This window comes from Canis lupus, chromosome 13 (genome assembly GCF_003254725.2).
Source record: "Canis lupus dingo isolate Sandy chromosome 13, ASM325472v2, whole genome shotgun sequence".
Lineage (NCBI taxonomy): Eukaryota > Metazoa > Chordata > Mammalia > Carnivora > Canidae > Canis > Canis lupus.
Genome location: NC_064255.1, coordinates 38,293,269 through 38,316,780, shown reverse-complemented (window position 1 = coordinate 38,316,780; position 23,512 = coordinate 38,293,269). Strand labels below are relative to the sequence as shown.

The following is a 23,512-nucleotide window of genomic DNA, read 5'->3' as shown; positions in this document are numbered from 1 at the left end:
ATGAACTTCAAGGATGAGCCTCCTACTCTGTGCTGTCTGCAAAAACTAGCTCAAAATATCACAAACCAAAACATAAACCCTAGAAACTGTAAAGCTAGAACGAAACATAGACGCTTCTTCTCGAGCTGGGCCGGGGTTTCTAGGTGTGATGCCAGAGCAGTCTGTGCAAGAGGAAACCCTCGATGCCCTGGAGCTCCTGCTCTTCGGGAGATGCTCACCAGAGACAGGCGGTCCCAGCCCGCGGGGGGCCTGGAGGGAGGTGTATATGGGCGGAGCCGTGCCTCTGTGGGCGCCCCAAGGGCGGGGAGCGCCGCACCCCCAGGCCTGGCTCCTGCATTGTTCTCCGTCCAAGGCACCGGCCGCGGAGAAGCCGCGGGGTCGCCGGAGTAGCCGGCCACAGGCTCCCTGCGGCCCGAGCGAGCAGAACCTGAAGACGCTGCTTCCTAAGCCATGGGTGCCGTGGCCGTCCACAGGGGCATGCTGCTGGCGGGAGTGCCTCAATGGGCGGGCCGCGCGCCCTGGGGGGCGACTAGGTGGCAGGCTGCCTTCGCAGTCGGAGAAGAGCCTCCGGGGGCAGGCGTGGAGGGCCGCCCTGCTGGGGTGCTGTGTGCGGAGTGCGGAGTGCTGGCAGCGCAGGTCAGGCCCAGAGGCTGCTGGGGGGCTCCGCACCCTGCCCCCGGCCCGGCCAGGAGCCTGAGACCCCCGAGGGCAGACAGCTGGGAGGCGCCCCCCGGCCCTCCCCCGCCCGCCTGCGCGCGAGGAGCAGCCCCGCCAGCCCAGGACCCCGCCAGCCCGGGACCCCACCGGGCCGTGTCCCTGTGAGGAGTCCTGAGGGGCCCCCCCGGCTGCGGCTGCGGCTGCGGCGGGCGGCGTGGGCTGACGCGCCCGACTTTGTGTTCTGTGGTCCTCACGGCTCTGTTTGCTCCCCAGTGACGCAGCATATGAGAGCGCTCCTGGAAAGGAACAGTAAGAAGAAGCCCAAGTTGAGAAAGAAACCCAAGCCTTATGTTGAGGAGCCGGATGGTAGGGCCTCTCCCGCAGCCTGGGTGCAGTCTGCGCAGCTCTGCTCTCCGGCCTGGGCCGCCTGGCCCCTTTCTCTAACCGCTTCTGGGCTGGAAGGGGTGTCAGTGGGGTGGCACTAACCATCGGGCCTGGGGCCTTCCGGGCCGGCCGAGGCCCCGGTCGCGGAAGATGTGTCTGGGGGAGGCCACACCCGCCTTGTGCCTCTCTCCCTGGTGCTCAGAACAATTTCCAACTTGCACGCTGGGCGCTTGGTGGGGAAGGGCGAGGACAGACTGGGCAAGGCCGGCCGGAAGCACCCCTAGGTGAGTGCTGAGGAGGGGCTTCCTTGGAGGGAGCCCAAGAACTTCCCACCGTCCCACCAGCCTCTCCCTTCTCCCCGGGCCCTGGCTCGGGACCACAGCCCCATCCCACCACTGTCCAGGCTGCAGGGAGGCCCTGTCCACCCAGGACTGAGCTGTCCCCGGGGGGGGGGGGGTCTCACTGCTGTCCTGGCACTGGGGCTCTGGGACCGGCCGCTGCCCCACCTCGGGCACTCCCCCCACCCCTGGAACACACACGTCCTCCTCCAGACGAGCCCCACTTCTTGTGCCAAGCCCCACTTCTTGTGCCGGTACCACCCAACCTCGACCCCCCTCCCCTGGGAAGCTGGTGGCTACGCGCTGCCCTTGGTGGAGGGGGTCGCTGCCCTCTGGCCCCAGGCATCGGAGCCAAGTGGGGGGGCCCTGAGCTCCCGCCAGTCCGGGTGTGGGGTTGCCGCAGGGACAGGGCTCAGCCTGGCCCCACGAGATCCTCTTGTGTAGCGAGGGTGGAGCCGAGGCCCAGGACCCGCAGTGCAGGCGCCAAGGGGTGGCCGGGGTGGCCTCTGGTCCCACCGCACAACTTATAGGCCCAGGGGCGGGGGCGGGGCGGGGCAGACTGTGGGAGAGCCGCCCGACTGTCCCTCTGCAGCCGGGCCCCTGGAAGGCATGTCCTGGGGGGCCCGAGGCGGAGCACCCACGCCATCGTGAGGATCTCCCGGGCTGGCCGTGGGCGCTGCACAGCTCGGTCCTCGGGAGACCCCCCCTCCCCCTGGTCGTGGCCCGGGAAGCGACGCCCGCCACGCGGTGCAGGGTACGGGGGCTGCCGGGACCCCCCCCCTCCCGTCCTAGAGGGGAGGACGCTGAGGCCCAAGAAGGCCGCCTCGGGACCAGGACCACCCCTGGAGAGGCAGCCCCGTGGGCGAGGCCCTGAGACAGGGGTTGGGGTGTTTGTGTCGCTGGGGCGCCCCCCCCCCCCCGTAGCCGCCCCCCTGCTGTGAGGCGTCCGAAGGCCCAGTTGGCTCTGGGCGCAGTGTCCTGAGCTGGCCTGGGGGGCTGCATCCCAGGGACCCGAAACGGATTCCCAGGGACAGTGAGAACGGTTGCTGCTTACGGTGACGACACGGTCCTATGACCACTCAGACGAAGATTTTCATGGGCTAAGACCCAGGTCCGAGGACCCCTTTGTGCTTCCTGCACAAGAACCTGCTTCCTTTAAGAGAAGACTGGGTTATTTGGATCTGAGGCTGGGGTCGGCAGGCCGGGGCCTCCGCGGCCCCCTCCCAGCCTCCCCTTGACTGGTCCACGGCCCCGGGGCGGGTGCTCCCAGGCGAGGTCTCGCTCCGTGTCTTGGGTTCCTTGCAGCTTCTCTTGCGCCTGCCTTCCTGGGCCAGGAAAGATGCCACCCGGGGCACACCCGCCCTGCGCGGGCTCCTCCTCCCTGCCCTTCATCCCTGTATCTGGACACTTCCTGGCCAAGGTCCCTGAGGCCCCTGCTCTCCAAACGCTCCCCCCCCCCCCCCCCGGCCGCCATCCCGTGACTGCCAGCCGCAACTGCTGCCGGGCAGAGCTAGCCCCTGCCCAGAGAAAGGAAACGGGCCTCCCTCCCGCCTTCGGCCCCTGGGCAGAACCCAAAGGTGTCTGTGTGCTGGCCCTGCAGGGACACCCGGGCTCAGGACACGGGGCGTCCCCTCCATGCTCCTCCTCCCCATTGCACTCCCACCATCCTGTCGGCCTCCCTTTCCGGGACTCTGGCCCAGGCAGCCCGCGGCCACGCAGCATCCCTGGCTGGAGGCAGGGCTATCGGGGAGTTGGGCCTGATGACCAGCTACCCCAAAGCCCCCTCCCCAGGACTGGCCCCAGGCAGTGGGCACAGAGCACCCCTAGCCCTGTTTCCTGTCAAACGGCCCTTCTTAGGGACTCCCCAGGGCTGGGGCCCGTGTCCTGCCTTTCCTGGTAAAGGTGGGAGGGGCGGGGGGGCTAGCAGAGGGGTCCCTTCCCCAGCGAGGCTCCTTGAGGTGCGGGAAGGGTCCCTTGCCTCTCTGTGCGGGTTTCTGCTCTAAAGGACTCAGCCCAGGAGAGGGGGGACCCCAGGGCTCTTGCGGGAGCGGCCTCTCACCCCTCCCACTCTGGCCTCTCAGCCCCTGCGCCCCACATCCACAGCATGCTGACCGGTGCCCGTTCTTTTCCAGGGGTGGCGATAAGCACGTATGCCAAGTACTGTTACCACAAGCTGCAGAAGGCGGCCCTCACCGGAGCCAAGAAGGTATGAGCATCCTCCGGGCTGGGCGGTCAGGGGGACTGGTCCAGGGGGACGCGTCAGGGATTGGCCTGCTCTCCTAGAGCCCACCAAGGCAGGCAGGCAGCCAGGGAAGGCCGTGGGCACAGGCGGGCAGGGCCAAGTGACGGTGAGGTGCCCTGTGGCCACGGCACCAGCTGCCCCAGGCTCACCCGTGAGCAGGCAAGAGACCACCCGTCTAGAGGGGACCCTCACACCCTGGCCGACTGCCTCTGGGCCCCGGGGAGGCCTGGCCTGGGACTGCAGGGCAGGCTCAGAACACCACCATGGGCCCCTTCACTCACGCTGGGCCACTCACCTGGCCATCTTCCCCTTCCGTACCCCCGCCCCCACTTCCACCCAGGCAGCCCCTCAGGCCCTCTGGAGGCTGACCCTTCCTGCCAGGTCTCGGAGCCTGGCCGTCCCTCCCCTCTTCTCCCCCCACCTCCACCCCAGGTGGTGTCACCTGGTCCACTTCAGCCAGCCTGGCCCCTCTGTGGCCCCAGGCAGCTCTCATTCCAGGAACCACTCCCACCTTCCTCCCGTGTGACCAGTGGGGCCACCTGAAGATTTAGGGTGTTGTAGCTGGCCCAGCAGGATGCCTCTTCCCCAGTGACTTGGGGACCAAGGAGTTGGGGTGCCCTCAGCTCTGTGCAGGTGCCTGGAGTTACCAGGGAGAGAGGGGAGGGTGGCCAAGCCAGGGGCAGCCCTGGGAGGGATACAGGGGGAGGGAAGGCTGGGAGCAGCGCCGCGGGGCCACACCAGGTCAGAGCGCTGGGCTGTCTTTGCAGGGGCTGAAGAAGCCCAATGTGGAGGAGATCCGGCACGCCAAGAATGCTGTGTTCAGCCCGTCCATGTTTGGCAGTGCCCTGCAGGAGGTCATGAGCATGCAGAAGGAGCGATACCCTGATCGGCAGCTGCCCTGGGTACAAACACGTCTGTCTGAGGAGGTGCTAGCGCTCAACGGCGACCAGACGGAAGGCATCTTCAGGTGCCCTGCTACCTGGGGCCCGGGTGTGAGGCCTCGGGTGTGTCTGCTGTCTCAGGCAGGCACCAGGACCACCGGGCCTCCTTCCCTGCCCCAGCCCTGGGTTTTGGGGCCAGGAGACCCATGCCCCTGTCTGGGGATAGCCAGAGGGGACCCCACAAGAGGCTGTCCTGTGGGTGGGAGGAACACCCTGGAGCTCACAGGCCATTGTGCAGCCTGGAAAGGCAGGGCAGGTCCCCATCCCCAGGGGGCAAGTCAAGGAACCCCCACCCCGGGTGTCAGCATGCCTGAACTTAGGAGGGTCAACCGGGGATGATGCCTCTGTAAAGATGGCCAGTGGGGTCCCAGAGGGCACTTGAATGGCAGGGACCCTAGGCAGGGCCTGCAACAGGAGTCTGGGCGGCAGCCAGCAGGTGGTGCTCACCTATGAATAGGGATGACAGTCCCTGCCCCATGGGGAATAGCACAGGGCCTGCTACCTGCTGTCAGGACTCACTCCCCGAGAGGAGAGCTGGGAAGTGAGGCTTGTGGGTTTGAGCCTCAGTGGCCCCACTGATGAAGGCATCGGGGGGCCGGCGGCTGTCTCTCTCCCCGATGGAAGAGAGGCCGGCCGCATGGGGAGGAGCCTGACGCAGGGCAAGGCAGAGTCCTCCTCGGTGAGACCCACCCTTGCTCCACAGAGTGCCCGGGGACATTGATGAGGTGAACGCCCTGAAGCTGCAGGTGGACCAGTGGAAGGTGCCCACAGGCCTGGAGGATCCCCACGTCCCTGGTGAGCCCCCATTCGGCTAGGACGCACGGCCCCCCGGGGGCCTCCCTCGGGCCTTGCCTGCACCTGCCCTCACCCCTGCACGATCCACCAGGGCCTGGGTCTGTGCAGCCTACCTAGGCCCGGCGACCCTTTCCGGTCCGCACCGCCCCCTGTGGGAGGGTGCCCGCCCTGCAGGCCGCGCTGAGCGGCACCCCGCACTGTGTCCACAGCTTCGCTACTGAAGCTGTGGTACCGGGAGTTGGAGGAGCCCCTGATCCCGCACGAGTTCTACGAGCAGTGCATCGCGCACTACGAGAGCCCCGAGGCCGCCGTGGCTGTGGTGCACGCGCTGCCCCGCATCAACCGCCTGGTGCTGTGCTACCTCATCCGCTTCCTTCAGGTACGCGCGGGGCGCGCCCGGCCCCGCCCCCCCCCCCCCCACGGCCACCTGTCCCGCCCCCTGCGCCTCGGTCCTGCCCACCCACCCCACAACCCGCTCCCGGCCACGCCCCCGCCCTGACTCCCGCCTCCGCCCCTCTAGCCGGGGCCCCGCCCCCCGACTCCTGGCCACGCCCCCACCCCGCTGCCGGTCCACCCACCTGCGCCTCGGCCCCGCCCACACCCAGCTCCCGGCCCCGCCCCTCTATCCGGCACCGCCCACCCGCCCGTGCGCCCTCGCAGGTGTTCGTGCAGCCCGCCAACGTGGCCATCACCAAGATGGACGTCAGCAACCTGGCCATGGTGATGGCGCCCAACTGCCTGCGCTGCCGGTCGGACGACCCGCGCGTCATCTTCGAGAACACTCGCAAGGAGATGTCGTTCCTGCGCGTGCTCATCCAGCACCTGGACACCAGCTTCATGGAGGGCGTGCTATAGCACGGGGGCCCTAGGACCGCGGGGGGGAGCGCAGGGGAGCACGCGGGGAGGGGGGAGGGAACGCCCCGGCCGCGGAGGCAGCATGCCAGGCCCCCGCCGTGCCCGCCCCACCCTGCAGGCCCCCACACGCCGCCCCCCGCCCAGTGGCCAGTCCCGTGGGCCCCGCCCCGCCCCCCGCCGGCCGGTCAGCCCCGAGAAAGTGCCTTCTGTTTCCTGGAGCCAAGTGACACTGCCCCTCCCGGCCGGCCTGAGAGCACACGCCGCCCGGCCCCGGGGCCAGCGCCTCGCCGAGTCTCCATCCCGGTCCGGCCTGCAGCCACCGCCACCTCCGTCCTCCTCCTCCCTCCTCCTCCTCCTCCTCCCTCCTCCTCGCCCCTCCCCCCGCCCCTCCCCTCTTCCTCCGTCCCCCCTTCCCCTCTCCCTCCGTCCCCCCTTCCCCCCTCCCCCCCCTTCCCCCTCTCCCCCCCCTTCCCCCCTCCCCCCTCTCCGCCACTACCTGAGTGTGGCCGCCTGCGCGGAGGCTGCGCGGGGAGGGGGGGGGGGTTGGGGGGCGGAGCGCAGGGCACTGGACTGTCCGTCACCAGAGCAGGGCCCGGCGGGCTTTCTGGGGGGGGGGGGCCCAAACCAAAGTCCTCTGGGGTGGGGGGCAGGGTTGGGCAGGCATTCTTGGGGCAGGGTGGGGGAGGGGCAAGAGTATTTTTCTTCGTGTAACTATAAATTCAGATTCTATCCAGCACACCAACCCGCCTGTGTATAAAGATATAGAGGGAAAGATATAAGAACTAAATTTGCTAATGACCTAGTTTTAACCCAAATGCTATTTATCTCTGAGCCGTCCTAGCCTGTCCTCCGTGCGGAGCAAGTTGACATCACTCCTTCGTTTTCTTCGCCACTTTCTTGGCTTCTGACCAAAAACCAAGCCGTGTCCACCCGCGTCTGGGACCCGCGGGAGGAGGGACGGGCCGGCGGGGCGGGGGCACCTCGACTCTCAGTTTGTACATTTTCCATTTTGGAATTTTGAGTTCCGATTGTAAAACTTAATTTCTCCCCAGTTTATATATATATATATATATATTTTTTAGAGTTGAGTTTTTATTTATTATTAAAAAAAAAAGCCCCGCCGTTGCCGGGTGTCCCCTGCGGCGCCCCGAGCCGCGGGGTCTCCGGGCCAGACTCGCCCTGACGCATGGACCCCAGAGGTGGCAACACTTTGTGTGAATAAAGTACTATGGACACGTGGAGGCTGCGTGTGCTGTTGTGCGGACCCCAGCGGCGCGCGGGCTTCCGGGGGGCGGGGCGTGACCCCGAGCCCGGCCGCCGGGGGGCGTGGCCACGCAGCGCCCGCCCCGCGTCCCGGGCCGCCGCTTCCGGCGCGGGAGGAGATGTGGCGGGCGTGCGGGGCGCTCCGGACGCGACCCCCGGGGGCCCGGGCCTGCGGCGGGGGCGGGGACGTGCCGTACGCGCAGGGCCAGGCCCCGGAGCCCCGGACGCGGGAGTACTTCTACTACGTGGACCACCAGGGCCAGGTGGGCGTGCGGCGGGGCCGCTTGGGCGGGCGGGGGCGGGCCGGGGCTCCGCGGGGGGAGGCCACCCCCCGGCCTGGGCGCACTCACGGCCGTCCCCGTCCGCAGCTTTTCCTGGACGACTCCAAAATGAAGAACTTCACCACCTGCTTCAAAGGTACGGCTGCAGCCGCCCCCCCCCGCCCGCGCCCCTGCGGCAGCGCCCGGGGCCGCGCAGGGCGAGCCGGGCAGGGGAGGGGCCCCGCGGCCGCGCGCAGCAACCGCGTCCTTCCCCTCCAGACCCACAGTTCCTGGTCACCTTCTTCTCCCGCCTGAGACCCAACCGCAGCGGCCGCTACGAGGCCTCCTTCCCCTTCCTCTCGCCCTGCGGCCGGGAGCGCAACTTCCTGCGCTGCGAGGACCGGCCGGTGGTCTTCACGCACCTGCTGGCCTCGGGCCCCGGGCCCCCGCGGCTGTCCTACTGCGGCGGCGGGGACGCCCTGGCCGTGCCCTTCGAGCCCGCGCGCCTGCTGCCCCTGGCCGCCAACGGCCGCCTCTACCACCCGGCGCCCGAGCGTGCGGGCGGCGTGGGCCTGGTGCGCTCCGCCCTGGCCTTCGAGCTGAGCACCTGCTTCGAGTACCCGCCCGGCGCGGCCGCGATGCCCTCGCACGTGCGCTGGCAGGGCCGCCGCCTCGCCCTCACCATGGACCTGGCCCCGCTGCTGCTGCCCGCCGCGCCGCCCTGAGCCGCCCCGAGCCGCCCCCACCCCCCCCACTCCCCCCACCCTCCGGCCCGGCCGCGCTCCGCTGCGCACGCGCACCCGGAGAGCGCGCCGGCCGAATGCGCGTGCGCGGCAGAGGTGCACCGCGGCACCTGTCCGCCTGGCGCTGTCCGAGGTGCTGCCGCGTCCGGGGCCGCGACCGCGAGGAGGGGCGGAGTCGCGGCCCCTTCCGCTCCCTCCGCTCGCCTCGGGCCTCGGGCGGCCACCGGTTCAGGCCTCGCTCGCCGGCGACGCCGCGGACGCCGGGCCGGAGGAGCGCGGGGGGGGGGGGGGCTCCAGTGCGCGTGCGCGAGCGGCGCCCGCCCCTCCCCCGCCCGGCGCTGCTAGTGGGGCCGGAGCGCCGTGGGCTCGGCGGGGGAGCCGCGCCGCGGGAGCGTCAGGTGAGCGGGCGCCCGATCCCAGGTCAGCGGGCGTGGGGGCGGGATCGCGGCCGGGCCGGCCCTGCCCCGCGCGCACCGAGAGGGGGAGGCGAACTGGCAGGGGCTACGCCCTGCCCTGCCCTGGGACAGACCCGCGCTGGAGGGGGAGCAGGTGACACCGCGAGGAAATCGAGGCCCGCGGCTCGGGCTCCGCCCCAGGGGGTCGCGGGGCTTCCTCGGCCCTCTGGTCTCCGCACAGATGGCGCGCTGGAGTCGGTGACAGCTGTCGCTGAATCCAGTGCGTGACGCCCCGCCCCCTGCCCAGCCGATTATAGGGCCGCCCGCCGGGTAAAAGGATTTCGGGGCTGGCCTGCCCACCCCTTCCCGCCCCGGACCCGGTCCCGGCCCTCTCCCTGCTCGGGCCCCTGTGTCCCAGTCAGCGCGCAGGGCCGTCCCTGGGAGCAGCAGTGCCCGGAATCCTAAGGAGGAAGCCGCGAAGCTCCTCTGCTTGAGGGCTTGCTGCCGGAGGCAGAGGGGGCAAAGCCCCGGCAAGCCTTTGGCTCAGGGGAGCGGGTCCCAGGAGCCCGAGGATGCCTTCCCGTCCTTGGGGTCCACACACACCCTCAGACACCCGGGAACTGCCCTGCTTGAGCCAAAGCTATTGCATTAAAACTTTTGCTGTGCGCACTTCATTTCTAGTGACTTTAAATAATTACGTGAGTTACAATTTAGAGCGCGATTTGAACAGACACCAAGGCCACCTGGTGCCTTTCCACAGGACTCACTCCTGCCGGCAGGGTCAATGGGCAGGTTTTGAGCGGGGACCATTTGAGGGCGGGCTGCAGGCAGGACAACAGCACACCCCGGTTTGCTGCCCCTGCTCCAGACTAGCTGGCTTCTCAGCCCGGGCCCCACCTTTAGCACTGGACTTCCTGTGCCTGGACCTAGACCCGGGCGTTCCGCTCGCCAGGACCACAGGCGTGTGAGCATAAGCCCCCGACACTAGGCGTCCCTTCACAATTCAGCTCGCTGCTCCCAGAGCCGTGTGGGAAATGGCCCTACAAAACCGGTTGGTGGCCCAAGGCCCATCCTCACAACCCAGCTGTTCCACGGCCCAAAAAAGAGAAGCACCTTCCCGGGAGCCAGCAGGGAGGAGGACATGGCTCCTCAACTGAGGGTCTTGTCGTGTGCCACGTGCCCCCACTCTAGCAAGCTCCGAGACCCACCCTCAGCCGCCGGGGGCAGGGGCTGCACAAAACTGTGCTCGCATTTTACTGTGGTGGTTGGCTCCCGGGATGGGGACCACAGAATGGGTTCCAGGGACAGGACTGGACTTCATGAGGGGTCACACAAGGACACTGGGCCTTGTCTTGAGGGCACAAGCCTCATGCTCTGGACTCGGCTTTTGGAAGTTCCAGAGGAGAGCCCGCCTGGACAAGGGAAATCGCCTTCCCAGAGCCTGTCCCCCTTCCAGCCTGGGCTTGGCTACCTGGGCCCGGGGCCTCCCACCATCATGTCCCCAAGCCCACACCCCAGGCAAGCAGCGGCTAGAGCGCAGGGAAGCCTGAGCTCGGTACTGCTGGGCAGGAAGCCCCTTAGGAGGAGAGCTGGGAGAGGGGGCTCAGGCAGGGTGGGGCCTACCACTGGGAACAGCGGGAACTGCCGTGGAAGCCTATGCCCCAGATGTCAGGGCTGTTCTGGTAAAGTTTTTTGTTTTTTTAATCAGTTGCTTGAACTGACTTATGACCTTTCAGATATTGCACCCGGGGTGCGGGCCTCCATCCACGTTCTCTGGTTCTCAAGTGTCAGGGGCCGGCACACCGACCTGTGTTTCAGGAGGCACATCCCATCCGGGCTGGACTATTCGGAGGCCCCGCTGGAGGCCTCAGCTTCGCGGTCGGCCGCCGGTCCCGTGGGAGATGGCCCCGGGGGCGCCCACGCTGCTGCTGCTGTGGCTGCTGTGGCTCCCCGGCTGCCCGCCCCGCGCTGCCGGCTGCCCGGCCGCCTGCCGCTGCTACAGCGCCACGGTGGAGTGCGGCGCCCTGCGGCTGCGCGGCGTCCCGCCCGGAATCCCACCCGGGACGCAGGTGGGCACCGCGTGGGGCCCGCGGCCCGGAGGGAGGGGCGTGTGGGCGCCCGGTGGAGGAGGGAGCCGCCTCCGCGGCGTGAACAGTCCCCGACCTCCCTCCGGCCCGCAGACGCTGTTCCTGCAGGACAACAGCATCGCGCGCCTGGACCCAGGCATCCTGGCGCCTCTCGCCGCCCTGCGCCGCCTCTACCTACACAACAACAGCCTGCGCGCCCTGGAGCCTGGCGCCTTCCGCGCGCAGTCATGCCTGCTGGAACTGGCGCTCACCGGGAACCGGCTGCGCGGCCTGCGAGTCGGCGCCTTCGCAGGCCTGGCTCAGCTGCGCGCGCTCTACCTGGCGGGTAACCAGCTGGGGCAGCTGCTGGACTTCACCTTCCTGCACCTGCCGGTGAGGGGCGCGGGCGGGACGGCGGGCGCCGGAGGGGCCTGCCCGGGCCTGCGCCTGTCCCCTGGGGCCCCTTCCCTGATGCCTCGCTGTCCCTTCAGCGACTGCAGGAGCTGCACCTGCAGGACAACAGCATTGAGCTGCTGGAGGACCAGGCCCTGGCGGGGCTCTCCTCACTGGCGCTGCTGGACCTCAGCAGAAACCACCTGGGCACCCTCAGCCGCGAGGCCCTCCGGCCCCTGGCCAGCCTGCAGGTCCTGCGCCTCACAGGTACCCCCGGGGGTCTCGTGCGGGGCATATTCCGGGCGCAGGCAGGTCAGTAGCAACAGGCCCGGGGGCAGCCGGGTCGGGCCGCAGGGGCTCCCAACTGCAGACCGTCCGACCCTCCTGGGGCCTGGGCCCCGCCCGCAGCCGCCACGAAGGCTGACGGGAGCGCGGCGCTGGGGCAGGCGCGGCTCGGGGAGCTTGCGCACGGCGGTCGGAGAGGCTCGGAGTCCCGGGCAGAGGCGAGGGGCTGGCCGGCCTTGGGGCCACCAGCGCAGGCAGGCAGGCAGCACCTGCATGGACGGCCCGGGCCGGCGTTTCCAGGACTTAGCGCCTGAGGATGCGGCTGACGGACCGCGGGGTTTAGTGCTGCGGCCCGTGCGTGCGGGCGCCGACGCTTCCGCCCCGATGATGGGATTGGTTCCAGGCAGAGACTTCAGAGCAGCAGAGGCTGAGAGATGAGCGGGCGGGGCGGGGCGGGGCCGCGCAGCCACAGGGGAGGGGAGAGCCTGCTCCCAGGAGCCAGCGCCCCTGCTCTGCCCGCAGAGAACCCTTGGCGCTGCGACTGCGCCCTGCACTGGCTGGGAGCCTGGATTAAGGAGGGCGGCCAGCGGCTGCTCAGCTCCAGGGACAAGAAGATCGTGTGCGCCGAGCCCCCACGCCTGGCGCTGCAGAGCCTCCTGGACGTTTCCGGCAGCAGCCTCATTTGCATCCCGCCCTCGGTGCACGTGGAGCCGCTCGAGGTGACGGCCAACCTGGGCGAGGACCTGCGGGTGGCCTGCCAGGCTTCGGGCTACCCGCAGCCCCTGGTCACCTGGAGAAAGGTGGCGCAGCCGCGCGACGGGCAGCCGCGGGCGCAGGCGCAGGCGGAGGGCGGGGCGCCGCGCCCCGGCGGCCCCGACACGGGCAGCGGCATGCTGTTCCTTAGCAACATCACTCTGGCCCATGCCGGCAAGTACGAGTGCGAGGCCTCCAACGCCGGCGGCGCCGCCCGCGTGCCCTTCCAGCTCCTGGTCAACCTGTCCCGGCCGCAGCCGCCGCAGCCCGCGCCGCCGCCGCCCCCGCCCGCCGGGCCCGTCAGCCACGAGCCGCTGCAGGAGGCGGGCAGCATGGCCTTCCGCGCCCTGGGCCTGGCCACGCAGACGGCCGTGGCGGCCGCCATCGCGCTGCTGGCGCTCACGGCGCTGCTGCTGGCCGCCATGATCTGCCGCCGGCGCCGCAAGCGGAAAAAGGCGCCGGGACCGCCGGGCGAGGGCGCGCTCTTCGTCAACGACTACTCGGACGGGCCGTGCACCTTCGCGCAGCTCGAGGAGCTCCGCGACGAGCGAGGCCACGAGATGTTCGTCATCGACCGCTCCAAGCCGCTCTTCGCTGACGTCCCGACGGAGGCGGCCGACGGTGCGGGGCCCGGGCTCCTGCTGCAGCCGCCCGCAGCCTACGAGATCCACTGCTGAGCGGCCGGGCCGAGGGGCGGGCGCGGGCTGATGACGTGGGCCGCGCGGATTGGCCGGCCGGCGGGCTCGGCCCGCGCATGCTCCGGCGCGCTCAGTAAAGGGTCGAAGCTGCGCAGTGTGCGGCGAGCCTGTGTGGGGTTTGGGGCCCCGAGGGCGCGGCGCGGGCACCTGCGGACCCCAGCTCTGCGGGGCCGAGGCGGCTCCCTGCACCCCTGCTGGAGGCCGCCCTCTCCTCCGGGCCGCCAGCCCGACGGGGCATCCCCAGGGTGGGCGGTGCAGGCGCCCGGACGGGCTGTGGGGCCGGTGGGAAGCCGGGGGAAGGGGGCCAGGGACAGCAGAGATAGTGACCAGTCATTCTAACCGGTGAGGACATAAAAAACCACCACAAATGTAAGTTCCAAACACACTGCACGTTTCTACCTTAACGACCCCTTCTGGCTCCAAAGCCCACAGGTGGCCTGGGTGCTGGGGCAGGCAGGACCATGAAAAGCCCCAGTGCATGGAGACCCAGTTCTCCTTGAAGCAGGTTCCTGTTCCAACCTTAAACCCGGAGCACGCAGCTCTCCTGGGACGGGCCTAGAGAACACTCTCTCTCGGCTGGCTTGCAGTTGGGACCCTACAAACATTCCAGAAGGATCAGAACCCCAGAGGGCAGCCAAGTGCACCATGATCAAACCTGGCCCGCAGGCCTGGAATCCAGCCCTGAAGCCCACAGTCAGTCAGGGGAATGGGTACAGCGGTGCAGGAAGCTTAGGAAGGCTCAAAGTGCCCAGGAGCAAGGAAACCCGAGCCCAGCGCCTCTGGGTCAGGCCAGGATCCCAGTGAAGGCTCTGTCTGCCTAAGGCAGGGAAGGATCTCCAGTAGCCCTGAACACCGGGACAGCCTGGAGATCATAGGCTGAAATAGTCTGCAGCCAGGCGCCCATAAATGTCTGTGGTCCAGAGCACATGAGCACGACCTGAGGCTAGTAGCAGCTGGTGCAACTCGGCCTCCACACGAGCAAACTTCTCCTCATTGATGGAAGCCTCCAGCAGAACAGAAGCAGGCGGTGGCCAGGGCAGGCCCTCATAACAGTCCACGGGGAAGGGGTGCACTACCGTGCGTAGCTCAGCCTGCACCACTGAATCTCGTAGGAGCTCCTTGAGGCCCGCCATGGACAGCGGGTTGCCATAGAGGCCGAGGTAGCGGAGGCTGGTGCAGCGCGTCAGCACAGGGAGTGTGGCCAGCAGCTGGGTATCCGCGAGCTGGCACTCAGTTAGCTCGAGGTGCAACAGTGTGGCTGCTGCCGCCTGCAGTAGAACCTGGAAGGGCTCTAGTTGGCTGCCAGACAGGTCATTGCCACTGAGGTCCAACTTCTTGAGACGGACAGCGTGGGGGCTCTGGGCCAGAAAGCGCAGATCCTCAGGCAGCAGGGCACAGAAGGCCAGCTCCAGGCTCTCCAGGGGGCTCTGCAGGGTACTACAGGGGACATGTGCGGTCACAAACAGGCAGGGCCAGGGGAGGATCTCAGGGGGAGGAGGAGCAGGGTAGCAGTGGGGCTTGCTCACCTGAGCAGCTGGTCCAACCGACCCGAGAGGAGAGAGGAGCCCATGCTGAGCTCCCGCAGACAAGTGAAGCGGCCCATCTGGGCCAGGAAGTAACGGAAGTTGTCCTCACCATCCACAGAAGGCTGCCTGGAGTCCCCGTGCACATAGTGCAGCCGCAGGCTGGCCAGGTGCTGGAAGCGGGCCACATGTGGGATGATAACAGACAGGCCACGTAGACCCAAGTTGTTAAAGCGCAGGTCCACGCGGCGCAAGCAGCCCGCATCCAGCAGCTGCAGCAAAGCCACAGTGTTGCGCATGGGCAAGTCCTCGGCCCGCAGATCCCGGCAGCAGAGCCGCAGGGGACTGCCTACGCTGCTGCGGAGTGCCTCCCGCAAGAACGCGTAAGAGGCCCGGTTCACCCGCAGGTCCACACGAACCTCCACAGGAACAGGGGCCAGCCCAGGCTCCGCAGTCCCGCCTTGCTGCTGTGCTATACAGGTGCGGGCCACTGCCGCTGTGCAGTCCCACATGCTCATGGTGCCGGGGTCCTGCTCCACACCGTCGTCCAGAAGGCCTGTCATGTCCAGCACTCGCAGGGCATGCTTCCTGGGAGCACGAGTAGGCTGAAGCAGGAGACAAGAGCCCACACCCACTCCCAGCCACCCTGAGACAGAAACAACAGGCCTGTTTCCACCCTGAGCTCTTGCACTGGCCTGGAACCTCATGGGGGACCCTCTCCACCCCCCAGGCCTGAGGGCCCCCCAGATGAACCCATACCTGCAGAGAGGCTGTGTGCCAGCCTCGGTCTCCGGGGTGTGGAGCCGGGCTGTCAGCCCCAGGATTACAGCCTGCATGCTCTCTGTGCTGGGGCGCTCCTGCAGCAAGGCCCGACTGCAGTGGGCACATTCCTGCAACAGCTGCTGGAAGCTGAGCAGCGGGAAAGGCCATGTGTGCACCAGCTCGCGAAGCACAACAGTCTTCTTGTCCATGAAGGCCACCTTGAACAGCAGGGGGAAGAGCTCTCGAGGCAGCAGGGGCAGGGCCTGGCAGGCCGCTGGCTGGCACTGGAGCACCTGCCGCGTGCTCAGGAACACAAGCGTGTGCATGGCGCTGGGCCAGGCAGGAAGCCACCTGCAGGGAAGGGCCCTTCAGCAGGGAGGACAGACCCCAGGCCACCACCGGGCCACAGCCTTCTCCATCACTGGTGGTGAGAAAGCCCAGCATGGGACCGGGCACGGAGCTGGCACTCAGTGAAGGACTGTGGCACCGAAGAGCAAGCGTTAATTGCCTAGCAACGGTCTCAGTGGAAACAGGAACGAGGCCACCCCCCAGTTCCCTCCCTCCAGCCACACGGGGCCTCCTCAGGGAAACAGAGCCCTCAAACAGCCCAGCATCACATACGACCAGCTTGCCTGGATGTGCTTTTGATGGCTATTGCTCTGCGGGGCCTCCCTGCGCACAGCCTGTACGTGAGGCCTCCCAAATCACAAAGCTGCTTATCAGAGACCGTCTCTTCCTCAAAGGTAGAATAGAGCTCGGTCCTTCCCACACCCCCAAGCGCTGGAGGAGGTAGGACACTCCTAAGGGGCTGGAAACTGCATCACTAGTTGTGTACCGCCCCTGCCCCCCTCCCCCAGCTCCTGCAGGTGGTCCTCAAGAACCCAGGCAACCACTGCACCAGAGATACCAGCAGAGACAGAGAGGCCCGAGGGCGGGAACACGGGGTCCACACAGGCCTGATCCTCCGGCCCTACCTGCGGCCGGCAGTACTGCCAGGCACGGGGATCCCCGCAGATTCACAGGAAGCAAACCCCAGCCACCAAAGTCCTGGCCACCTGTCTGAACACCCCCTTTCCCCTCGACGACCACGTGATTCAGGAGGCCCCAGGCAGGGAAAGGCTCAGAGGAGGGGAGGCAGCGCAGAGCTGGGGCCCCGGGAAGCGCCCGCGGTGACGGGCACTTGGCCATCAGCTGCGCTCCTGACTCCAGCGGACTTACTGTGGGCCAAACACCGCATCCTCCTCATCCTCAAACTGCTTCCCAGCCACACCCCTGCAAGCACGTCAGAGCACTAAGACCTAAGCCTTACCACGCCAAGGTCACGGCCCCCGCGATGCGCTCGGGGCAGGGGAGCTCCGGCCGCACAGGCCCCGCCGCACAGGCCCCGCTCCCCGGCCTACGGCACGATGGAGGTCCTCCGGGCCCGGGGTCCGGAGAAGCCCCGGCCGCCGCCCCGGCCCTGCTCGGCCTGCAGGCAAATCTCGCGAGGACGACTCATACCTCGCCGCGACAGGACAGCCCCACCGAGCACCTGTCACGAGAGGAAGCGAGAGCAGCCAGTGTGGTCGCCGTGGGAGGAGCCCCCGCGGGGCCGCCCCCGCCCCGCTCCCCGCGGCCTCCGCCCCGAGCCGCGGGGGACCCTCCACACGACGCCCTCCGCCTCCCGGACGTGCCGCGACCCCGCGGAGCCGGAGCGCCACCCCCGCGGCTGCAGGCCCTCCCTACGCCGGCTCCCGCCCCCGCCTCCCGGGCGGCGCCGCCCCCAGCGCCCGCGCCGTCCCCGGCCCGCGGCCCGCGCTCACCGGCTCCGCCACTGCCGCCACCGCCGCGGGCCCCGCCTCGCCGTCCGCCGCGCCCCGCCACCGCCTCCGCGCGCCGGGATGACGTGGCCGTCCCCCATTGGCCGCGCCCCCGGGCGCCGCGGATTGGCTGTCCCGCCGCCGCGGCCGAGCCGCCCCGCCTCCCGCCCTGCCCGGCGCCCCCATTGGCCGGCGGCCGCGGCGGCGGGAGGTTCGCGGGACCGGGCCGGCGTGCGGCGCCATGGAGCGGTTGCGGGACGTGCGCGGGCGGCTGCAGGCCTGGGAGCGCGCGTTCCGGCGGCAGCGCGGGCGGCGGCCGGGCCAGGTGCGGGCGGGCCAGGGGCGGGCGGGCCGGGCCAGGGGCGGGCGGCTGAGAGCTGACGGGCTCCCTCCGCAGGAGGACGTGCTGGCGGCGCCGGAGGAGACCCGCGGTGAGCGCGCGGGGCGGGGGGGGGGGGGTGGCGGCGGAGCCCGGCGGCCCCGCTGACTCCTGGCCGCACCCGCAGCGCTCTACCGGGAGTACCGCGCGCTGAGGAGGGCCCTGGGCCGGACCGGCGGCGCGGGACCCCGCAGCCCCAAGCAGCCGCGGCCGACGGCGGAGGAGGTACCGAGGCCTGGGGTCGCCGGCCCGCCAGCCTCTCCGGGGCACGACCTGGGGCCGGGGGGGGGCTCGGACGCCCGCCGTGTCTCCCCGCAGATGCAGGAGCCCAGCTGCTGGGGGCCGCACCTGAGTCGGGCAGCGACGCGGAGGCCTCACGCCGCCGGCTCTGCGCCAGGCTCTGCGGGGGCCGCGGCCGACTACGGGGCGAGGCTTAAGGCCAACCTGAGAGCCACGCGCCAGGTGAGGGTCCAGGGCGGCCACCCCGCAGCCTTTCTCCCCAACCTGCCCGCACACGTGCCCTTCCAGCGGGGAGCGGGGCGACCCGAGACCCTCGAAGCCGACCTCGGGCTCCTCCCCCGCCCCTGTCCCAGGGCGGCCGCTCCAGCGGGTTTCGGAGGCTGCAGCAGCCCGCACCCGAGCCTCCTTCCTGGTCTGTGCTTCCCCCCTCAGGCCGGGCCAGCCCTGGGCGGTATACCCCGGCCTCCACGGAGACTCTCGTCCGAGATGCCCTTCCCGGGACCACCAGATGCAGGGGCTGCCCCCGTCTCTGCAGAAGTCAGCGAGGAGCTGCTCCAGCTTCCTGGGCCCCAGCCGAGACCAGGCCGCCTTCAGCAGCTGCAGGCATCCCTGAGCCTACGGCTGAGCTCCCTAGACCCAGGCTGGCTAGAGCGCTGTCACAGTGCAGCTTCAGATTGCTTGCGGGCTTCCGCGGCCTGCCAGCCCAGCCTGGGTGTAGAGGAGTCACAGCCTCTGACTTCGGGGGTCCCGTCGGTCCTTGGAGCCAGCCCTGGCCCCGAGGGTCGAGCCCTGCAGAGAGCTGCAGTTGGTGCAGGGAGCCCCGAAGCTGGCAACAGTCAAGGCAAGAAGCGAAGACGGACTAAGGAAACAGGAGGGGGTCCTGCACAGGCACAGCAGGATAGCGGCCAAGCGGGACCCCCGCCTGAGGAAGCCGGGGCTGTGGGACCTGCAGAAGACTGTCCGGGAGAACCCCTGAGGGTACAGCCTGCCAGTGGTCCCACAGCCACAAGGTACCACAGCTTCAGCCTCCCAGTGGGGTCACCGTGAACCGAGGTAGGGGCAGGCTTTGGGTACGACCCGCTCATACATCCTTTCTAGCTCAGCTGTGCGGGACCAAGGTAATTACGTTCGGCTCAACCTGAAGCAGAAACGCTACGTGCGAGGCCCAGCACGACGCGGCAGGCTCCTCCGCAAGCAGGTGAGGTAGTGGCAGGCGCTCCCTTCATCCCTGTCGCCTTTCGCCTTGTGACGTTCCTTTGTGGCCCTCAGATGTGGAAGCAGAAGTGGCGGAAGAAGGGGGAGCATTTTGGAGGCAGCCAAGCCCGAGCCACAGCCGACGATTCTTGCTTCCGATGTGGGCAGCTCGGCCACTGGTCATCCCAGTGCCCCCAGCCAAGTGAAGTCTCCATTCCAGGTGAGAGGTCACGCTAACCCTGTTTAGAGAAGAGTTGTACTCCGGTGGGGGGAGGGGGGCAATTGTAGCTCAAGTTAAGCTCCTTGTATCTGACACAGAGCCTACCTGGGGCCCCCAGACGAGCAGCGAGAAGGAAGAGGAGGTGCAGCCCCAGCTCACCCCAGAGGAGGGCCCCCGGAGGACGGGCACCACCAGCTGCCGGCTCCCTGGTGAATGAGGGGGCGGAGGGCAGGCTGCGGCCCGCCCGGCTCATCTGAGCCTGGAGCTCCCACACCACCTTCCCCTGTCTGTTCCCAGTGAGTGAGGAAGACACGGAGCCCGCTGGGCCTGAGCGGTTGGTGACCACGGAGCGGCCGGTGCTGCAGGCCCCCTGCCCACCCCCCACTGTGCCACCACTCTACCCACCAGGGCCCTCGGGGCAGGTGGCAGGTGAGCAGGAGCCTGGCTGCCCAGAGCCTTCGCTGGGGGGTGGGGACCACTTGGAGCCGTGCTGGCCAACACCTGTGTCCACAGAGACCCCAGCTGAGGTGTTCCAGGCCCTAGAGCAGCTGGGGCACCGGGCCTTCCGCCCCAGGCAGGAACAGGTGGTCATGCGCGTCCTCTCTGGTGAGCTCGGCTGCCCCGGGGGACAAGGCGAGGTCAGGGCCTGGCCACAGAGCAGCAGTACTGACCCCTGGTCCCTCCAGGCATGTCCACGCTGTTGGTGCTGCCCACTGGTGCTGGCAAGTCTCTGTGCTACCAGCTTCCCGCGCTGCTCTACGCCCGGCGGAGCCCTTGCCTCACGCTGGTCATCTCTCCCCTCCTGTCGCTCATGGACGACCAGGTGCACAGACCTTGCCCGTGGGTCCTCTGATCCTTTGGGGCTGCTGCTTGTTGCCCGACCGGAGCTACGCAGAGCTGCGTCAAGGCCTGGCAGTGGCCCGAGGGCAGCTGGGACACGGCTGCTCAGGCGGGATTCCCCCAGGGAGAACGACCCTGGGGAGGGGGCAGCCCGTCTGCTCCCGGGGCTCCTGAACTAAGGCTCCCCGATGGCCCTGAGTCTGTAGTCATGGGGTCCGTGACCTGAGCTTTTTGTTCCTGGGGCACCCAAGGCCGAGGGCAGCAGCTGTCAGGCTGAGCAGATGAGGGGCCTGTGAGGAAGGGCCATCTGGTTGTCACCCTGTACCCACAGGTGTCCAGCTTACCCCCGTGCCTGAAGGGGGTCTGCATCCACTCGGGCATGAGCCAGAAGCAGCGCGAGTCGGCCCTGCAGAAGGTGAGGGGCCTCACGTGGCAGGACAGGCAGGGGGGCAGCCGGCCCTCGGTGACACGCCTGACCTTGCGTCTTCAGGTTCACGCGGCCCAGGTGCAGCTGCTGGTGCTGTCACCCGAGACGCTGGTGGGGGCTGGGGCGGGGATGCCTGGCCACCTCCCTCAGCTGCCTCCGGTCGCCTTCGCCTGCATCGATGAGGCCCATTGCATTTCCCAGTGGTCCCACAACTTCCGGCCCTGCTACCTGCGTGTCTGCAAGGTGAGCCTCAGAGGTGCGCACGGGCAGGCCAGGGAGGGGGGTTGGGTCCCTTCACAGGCACTGCTCCCACACAGGTGCTGCGGGAACACATGGGCGTGCGCTGCTTCCTGGGTCTCACAGCCACGGCCACACGCAGCACCGCAAGAGATGTGGCCCGGCATCTAGGTGTGGCCGAGGAGCTGGTCCTCAGGGGGCCAGCCACCGTCCCCAGCAACCTGCACCTCTCTGTGTCCAGGGACAGGGACCCAGACCAGGTAGATGAGCACCCTGGGCCAGGTAGGGGCACTGCCTTGTGATGACCCCTTCCTGAGCACTGTCCCCCACTAGGCTTTGGTGACGCTGCTGCAGAGTGATCGCTTTCGCGCTCTGAGCTCAGTCATCGTCTACTGCCACAGACGCGGGGACACAGAGCGAGTTGCTGCGCTGCTCCGCACCTGCCTGCGTGAGGCCTGGGACCTCAGGCCTGGAGGTGAGGTCAGCAGGACTGTGCCCTGCACCCGCCCGCCCACCCCCCCTCACATCCCAGCCAACCACCTGTGTCTTCCCCCGCAGGCCAGTCCGAGGCTGTCGCCGAGGCCTACCACGCCGGCATGTGTCCGCGGGAGCGGCAGCGCGTGCAACAGGCCTTCATGGAGGGCCGGCTGCGGGTGGTGGTGGCCACGGTGGCTTTCGGGATGGGGCTGGACCGGCCAGACGTGCGGGCTGTGTTGCACCTGGGGCTGCCTGCCAGCTTCGAGAGCTACGTGCAGGCTGTGGGCCGGGCCGGACGTGACGGCCAGCCTGCACACTGCCACCTCTTCCTGCAGCCCCAGGTTCTCACCTGCCCCACTCAAGCTCCACCCAGCCCAGCCCACCCCACTCCGCCCCACCCCATAGCCACGTGTCCACGGCCGTTCTCTTGCAGAGCCAGGACCTGCAGGAGTTGCGCAGACACGTGCACGCTGATGCCACGGACTTTCTCACTATGAAGAAGCTGGTCCAGCGCGCATTCCCGCCCTGCACCTGCACCCATGCCCCACGGCCTTCGGAGCAGGAGGGAGCCAGGAGTCAAGAGCAGCCTGTGGCCCCATCCCCGACGGAGGCCGAGCAACCCAACAGCAAAGGCACAGCCCGGTGCCCAGGCCACACGCGGGCACTGCCCATGCAGGCACTGGTGGAAGCCCTGGACATGCCTGAGGAGGGTGAGGACCTGGGGGCAGGGGTGGGCACCCCCCTCATGCCCATGTCCCCACGTCCCCACGGCCCCTGAGCCCTGCTCTGCCTGCAGCCATCGAGACCCTGCTGTGCTACCTGGAGCTACACCCGCAGCGCTGGCTGCAGCTGCTGCCACCCACCTATGCCCAGTGCCGCCTGCACTGCCCTGGGGGCCCCACCCAGCTCCAGGCCCTGGCCCGCAGGTGAGCACGTGTCCCACCCCCGGCTGGGGCCCGGGACACAGGACTGGAACTGCTAATCATATGTCCCTCCCCCTGGCCCAGGTGCCCCCTGCTGGCTGTGTGTCTGGCCCAGCAGCCAGCGGATACCACAGATGGGGGAAGCTCTTCTGTAGAGTTTGACGTCTTTAACCTGGCTGACTCGCTGGGCTGGAAGCTGGGCCGCGTGCGGCAGGCTCTCCGTCAGCTGCAGTGGGACCCGAAGCCCAGGACAGGTGCGCCCTGCCCCCAGCCCAGCCCACAGCCCTGCCCAGCCCCCAGGCCTGCGTGCCACCTGCTTGCCCGTGTCTAATGAGCTCTCTGGCAGGTGCACATGGGGGCACGGGGGTGCAGGTGGAGTTCGGGGAGCTCGCCTTCTGTGTGCACAGTCCTGGGGACCTGACTGCCCATGAGAGGGACCAGATCTGTGACTTCCTGTATGGACACATACAGGCCCGAGAGCAGGAGGCCCTGGCCCGCCTGCGCCGCACCTTCCAGGCCTTTCTCAGGTAGGGGAGGGGTGGGCGGGGGCTGGGGCAGGCGTAGTGAGCCGCTCTAACGGAACCCTGCTCCACAGCGTGGCCTTCCCCAGCTGCGGGCCCTGCTTGGAGCAGCCTGATGAGGAACGCAGCACCAGGCTCAAGGCTTTACTCAGCGGCTACTTCGAGGAGGAGGAGGAGGAGGGTCCAGGGGGCTCGGAAGATGAGCAGGGCCTGGAGCCCGGACAGGAGAAGGTGGGTGCTAGTCCCTCTTGGGATTGTGGAGAGAATACAAGCCCGCAGCAGGGTTGGGAGGCCACGGGCACGCATGGGTGCGCACACATTCACACGCTCCACTGCCACCACCCATAGATCCAGGACTGGGAGGACCAGGTTCGCCAGGACGTCCACCGCCTGCTGTCCTCATGGCCAGACCAGCAGTTCTCAGGCAGGGCCGTGGCCCGTATCTTCCACGGCATCGGTGAGGGCCCGGGAGGCTGGGCTCGGACCGGGCAGGGGCTAGGTGTGGGGCTAGGAGCCAGGCCTGGCCCAGAGTCCTCAGGGCCGCGACCCCTTCCCACCACAGGAAGCCCCCGCTACCCGGCACAGGTGTACGGGCGGGACCGGCGCTTCTGGAGGAGATTCCTGCACCTCAGCTTCCAGGCCCTGATGCGCATAGCCACAGAGGAGATCCTGCGGTGCGGCCCCTGACCACCCTGCTGGGGCGGGCCCTGCTCCCTCGTGTCACGACAGGCACGCGCTGGGGGCTGCGTGGCCAGTGTGCAGGGAGCCCGGTGTGGACTTTGTCAGGGGAAAAGGGCACAGATGTCCACGACAGTGACTGATGACCCTGGGCAAGGCCCACCACCAGAAGTGTGGGAGCAAGGATGCCCCAAAATGCAGAATAAAAAATGCTCAAGCCACTC

The 23,512-nt window shown here is 68.6% G+C and overlaps 5 protein-coding genes across 18 annotated transcripts in view; 4 read left to right on the top strand and 1 right to left on the bottom strand.

Moving 5' to 3' along the window:
- The window catches only part of ARHGAP39 (Rho GTPase activating protein 39), a 90,153-nt gene extending 82,702 nt beyond the window's left edge, over window positions 1-7,451 (top strand). For 2 of the 5 annotated variants that reach the window (XM_025450642.3, XM_049093194.1), the window contains 6 exons: window positions 931-1,023; window positions 3,512-3,585; window positions 4,389-4,588; window positions 5,266-5,357; window positions 5,567-5,736; window positions 6,018-7,451. In XM_025450642.3, coding sequence (XP_025306427.3) covers window positions 931-1,023; window positions 3,512-3,585; window positions 4,389-4,588; window positions 5,266-5,357; window positions 5,567-5,736; window positions 6,018-6,212 — 824 coding nt within the window. In that variant the 3' untranslated portion in view covers window positions 6,213-7,451. Of the gene's footprint in view, window positions 1-930; window positions 1,024-3,511; window positions 3,586-4,103; window positions 4,255-4,388; window positions 4,589-5,265; window positions 5,358-5,566; window positions 5,737-6,017 lie in introns of those variants that run through there. The other 3 variants (XM_025450643.3, XR_007401775.1, XR_007401776.1) reach the window with 3 other exon arrangements.
- Window positions 7,452-7,594: 143 nt separating this feature from the next.
- On the top strand, window positions 7,595-8,460 carry C13H8orf82 (chromosome 13 C8orf82 homolog). The gene is made up of 3 exons (XM_025450819.3): window positions 7,595-7,738; window positions 7,844-7,892; window positions 8,015-8,460. Exons 1-3 carry the CDS (start codon window positions 7,595-7,597, stop codon window positions 8,458-8,460), a joined length of 639 nt encoding a protein of 212 aa, XP_025306604.1.
- Window positions 8,461-8,555: 95 nt separating this feature from the next.
- LRRC24 (leucine rich repeat containing 24) lies at window positions 8,556-13,158 on the top strand. The gene is made up of 5 exons (XM_025450722.3): window positions 8,556-8,876; window positions 10,610-10,942; window positions 11,054-11,332; window positions 11,431-11,599; window positions 12,140-13,158. Exons 1-5 carry the CDS (start codon window positions 8,556-8,558, stop codon window positions 13,045-13,047), a joined length of 2,010 nt encoding a protein of 669 aa, XP_025306507.2. The 3' UTR covers window positions 13,048-13,158.
- A 280-nt stretch (window positions 13,159-13,438) lies between these two features.
- On the bottom strand, window positions 13,439-16,847 carry LRRC14 (leucine rich repeat containing 14). 6 transcript variants are annotated; one of them, XM_025450738.3, is made up of 4 exons: window positions 16,663-16,847; window positions 15,351-15,831; window positions 14,595-15,196; window positions 13,439-14,505 (listed from the first exon to the last, which is right to left on the bottom strand). In XM_025450738.3, exons 2-4 carry the CDS (start codon window positions 15,795-15,797, stop codon window positions 13,938-13,940), a joined length of 1,617 nt encoding a protein of 538 aa, XP_025306523.3. In that variant the 5' UTR covers window positions 15,798-15,831; window positions 16,663-16,847; the 3' UTR covers window positions 13,439-13,937. The 6 variants fall into 6 exon arrangements, with proteins under 6 accessions (XP_025306523.3, XP_035569626.2, XP_025306527.3 ...); XM_035713733.2 differs by having other exon boundaries at window positions 15,351-15,704; window positions 16,663-16,800; XM_025450742.3 differs by having other exon boundaries at window positions 15,351-15,571; window positions 16,663-16,800.
- Window positions 16,848-17,337: 490 nt separating this feature from the next.
- Window positions 17,338-23,510, top strand: RECQL4 (RecQ like helicase 4). Of its 5 annotated transcripts, XM_049093193.1 has the most exons (22): window positions 17,342-17,477; window positions 17,550-17,583; window positions 17,659-17,993; window positions 18,204-18,781; window positions 18,870-18,969; window positions 19,041-19,185; window positions 19,284-19,394; window positions 19,483-19,614; window positions 19,699-19,791; window positions 19,872-20,008; window positions 20,357-20,440; window positions 20,516-20,695; window positions 20,770-20,949; window positions 21,023-21,164; window positions 21,248-21,507; window positions 21,600-21,876; window positions 21,963-22,092; window positions 22,174-22,343; window positions 22,436-22,616; window positions 22,685-22,841; window positions 22,959-23,067; window positions 23,173-23,510. In XM_049093193.1, the coding sequence occupies exons 1-22, from the start codon at window positions 17,394-17,396 to the stop codon at window positions 23,295-23,297; spliced, it is 3,744 nt and encodes a 1,247-aa protein (XP_048949150.1). In that variant the 5' UTR covers window positions 17,342-17,393; the 3' UTR covers window positions 23,298-23,510. The 5 variants fall into 5 exon arrangements, 4 of the variants coding, with proteins under 4 accessions (XP_048949148.1, XP_048949147.1, XP_048949150.1 ...); XM_049093191.1 differs by having other exon boundaries at window positions 17,341-17,477; window positions 19,483-19,791; XM_049093192.1 differs by having other exon boundaries at window positions 20,357-20,695.
- Window positions 23,511-23,512: the final 2 nt, after the last annotated feature.

Excerpts from the sequence above, each read along its gene's own strand:
- C13H8orf82 (XM_025450819.3), top strand. The coding sequence starts at position 7,595 with ATGTGGCGGGCGTGCGGGGCGCTCCGGACGCGACCCCCGGGGGCCCGG. Across the intron at positions 7,739-7,843 it reads ACGTGGACCACCAGGGCCAG|CTTTTCCTGGACGACTCCAA; the intron begins GTGGGCGTGCGG and ends CCCCGTCCGCAG. Across the intron at positions 7,893-8,014 it reads CTTCACCACCTGCTTCAAAG|ACCCACAGTTCCTGGTCACC; the intron begins GTACGGCTGCAG and ends CTTCCCCTCCAG.
- LRRC24 (XM_025450722.3), top strand. The coding sequence starts at position 8,556 with ATGCGCGTGCGCGGCAGAGGTGCACCGCGGCACCTGTCCGCCTGGCGC. Across the intron at positions 8,877-10,609 it reads CCGCGCCGCGGGAGCGTCAG|ATATTGCACCCGGGGTGCGG; the intron begins GTGAGCGGGCGC and ends ATGACCTTTCAG. Across the intron at positions 10,943-11,053 it reads GAATCCCACCCGGGACGCAG|ACGCTGTTCCTGCAGGACAA; the intron begins GTGGGCACCGCG and ends TCCGGCCCGCAG.
- LRRC14 (XM_025450738.3), bottom strand. The coding sequence starts at position 15,797 with ATGCTGGGCTTTCTCACCACCAGTGATGGAGAAGGCTGTGGCCCGGTG. Across the intron at positions 15,197-15,350 it reads GGCACACAGCCTCTCTGCAG|CCTACTCGTGCTCCCAGGAA; the intron begins GTATGGGTTCAT and ends CTCCTGCTTCAG. Across the intron at positions 14,506-14,594 it reads CGGTTGGACCAGCTGCTCAG|TACCCTGCAGAGCCCCCTGG; the intron begins GTGAGCAAGCCC and ends TGTCCCCTGTAG.
- RECQL4 (XM_049093190.1), top strand. The coding sequence starts at position 17,394 with ATGGAGCGGTTGCGGGACGTGCGCGGGCGGCTGCAGGCCTGGGAGCGC. Across the intron at positions 18,782-18,869 it reads AGTGGTCCCACAGCCACAAG|CTCAGCTGTGCGGGACCAAG; the intron begins GTACCACAGCTT and ends CATCCTTTCTAG. Across the intron at positions 21,877-21,962 it reads CCTGGACATGCCTGAGGAGG|CCATCGAGACCCTGCTGTGC; the intron begins GTGAGGACCTGG and ends CTCTGCCTGCAG.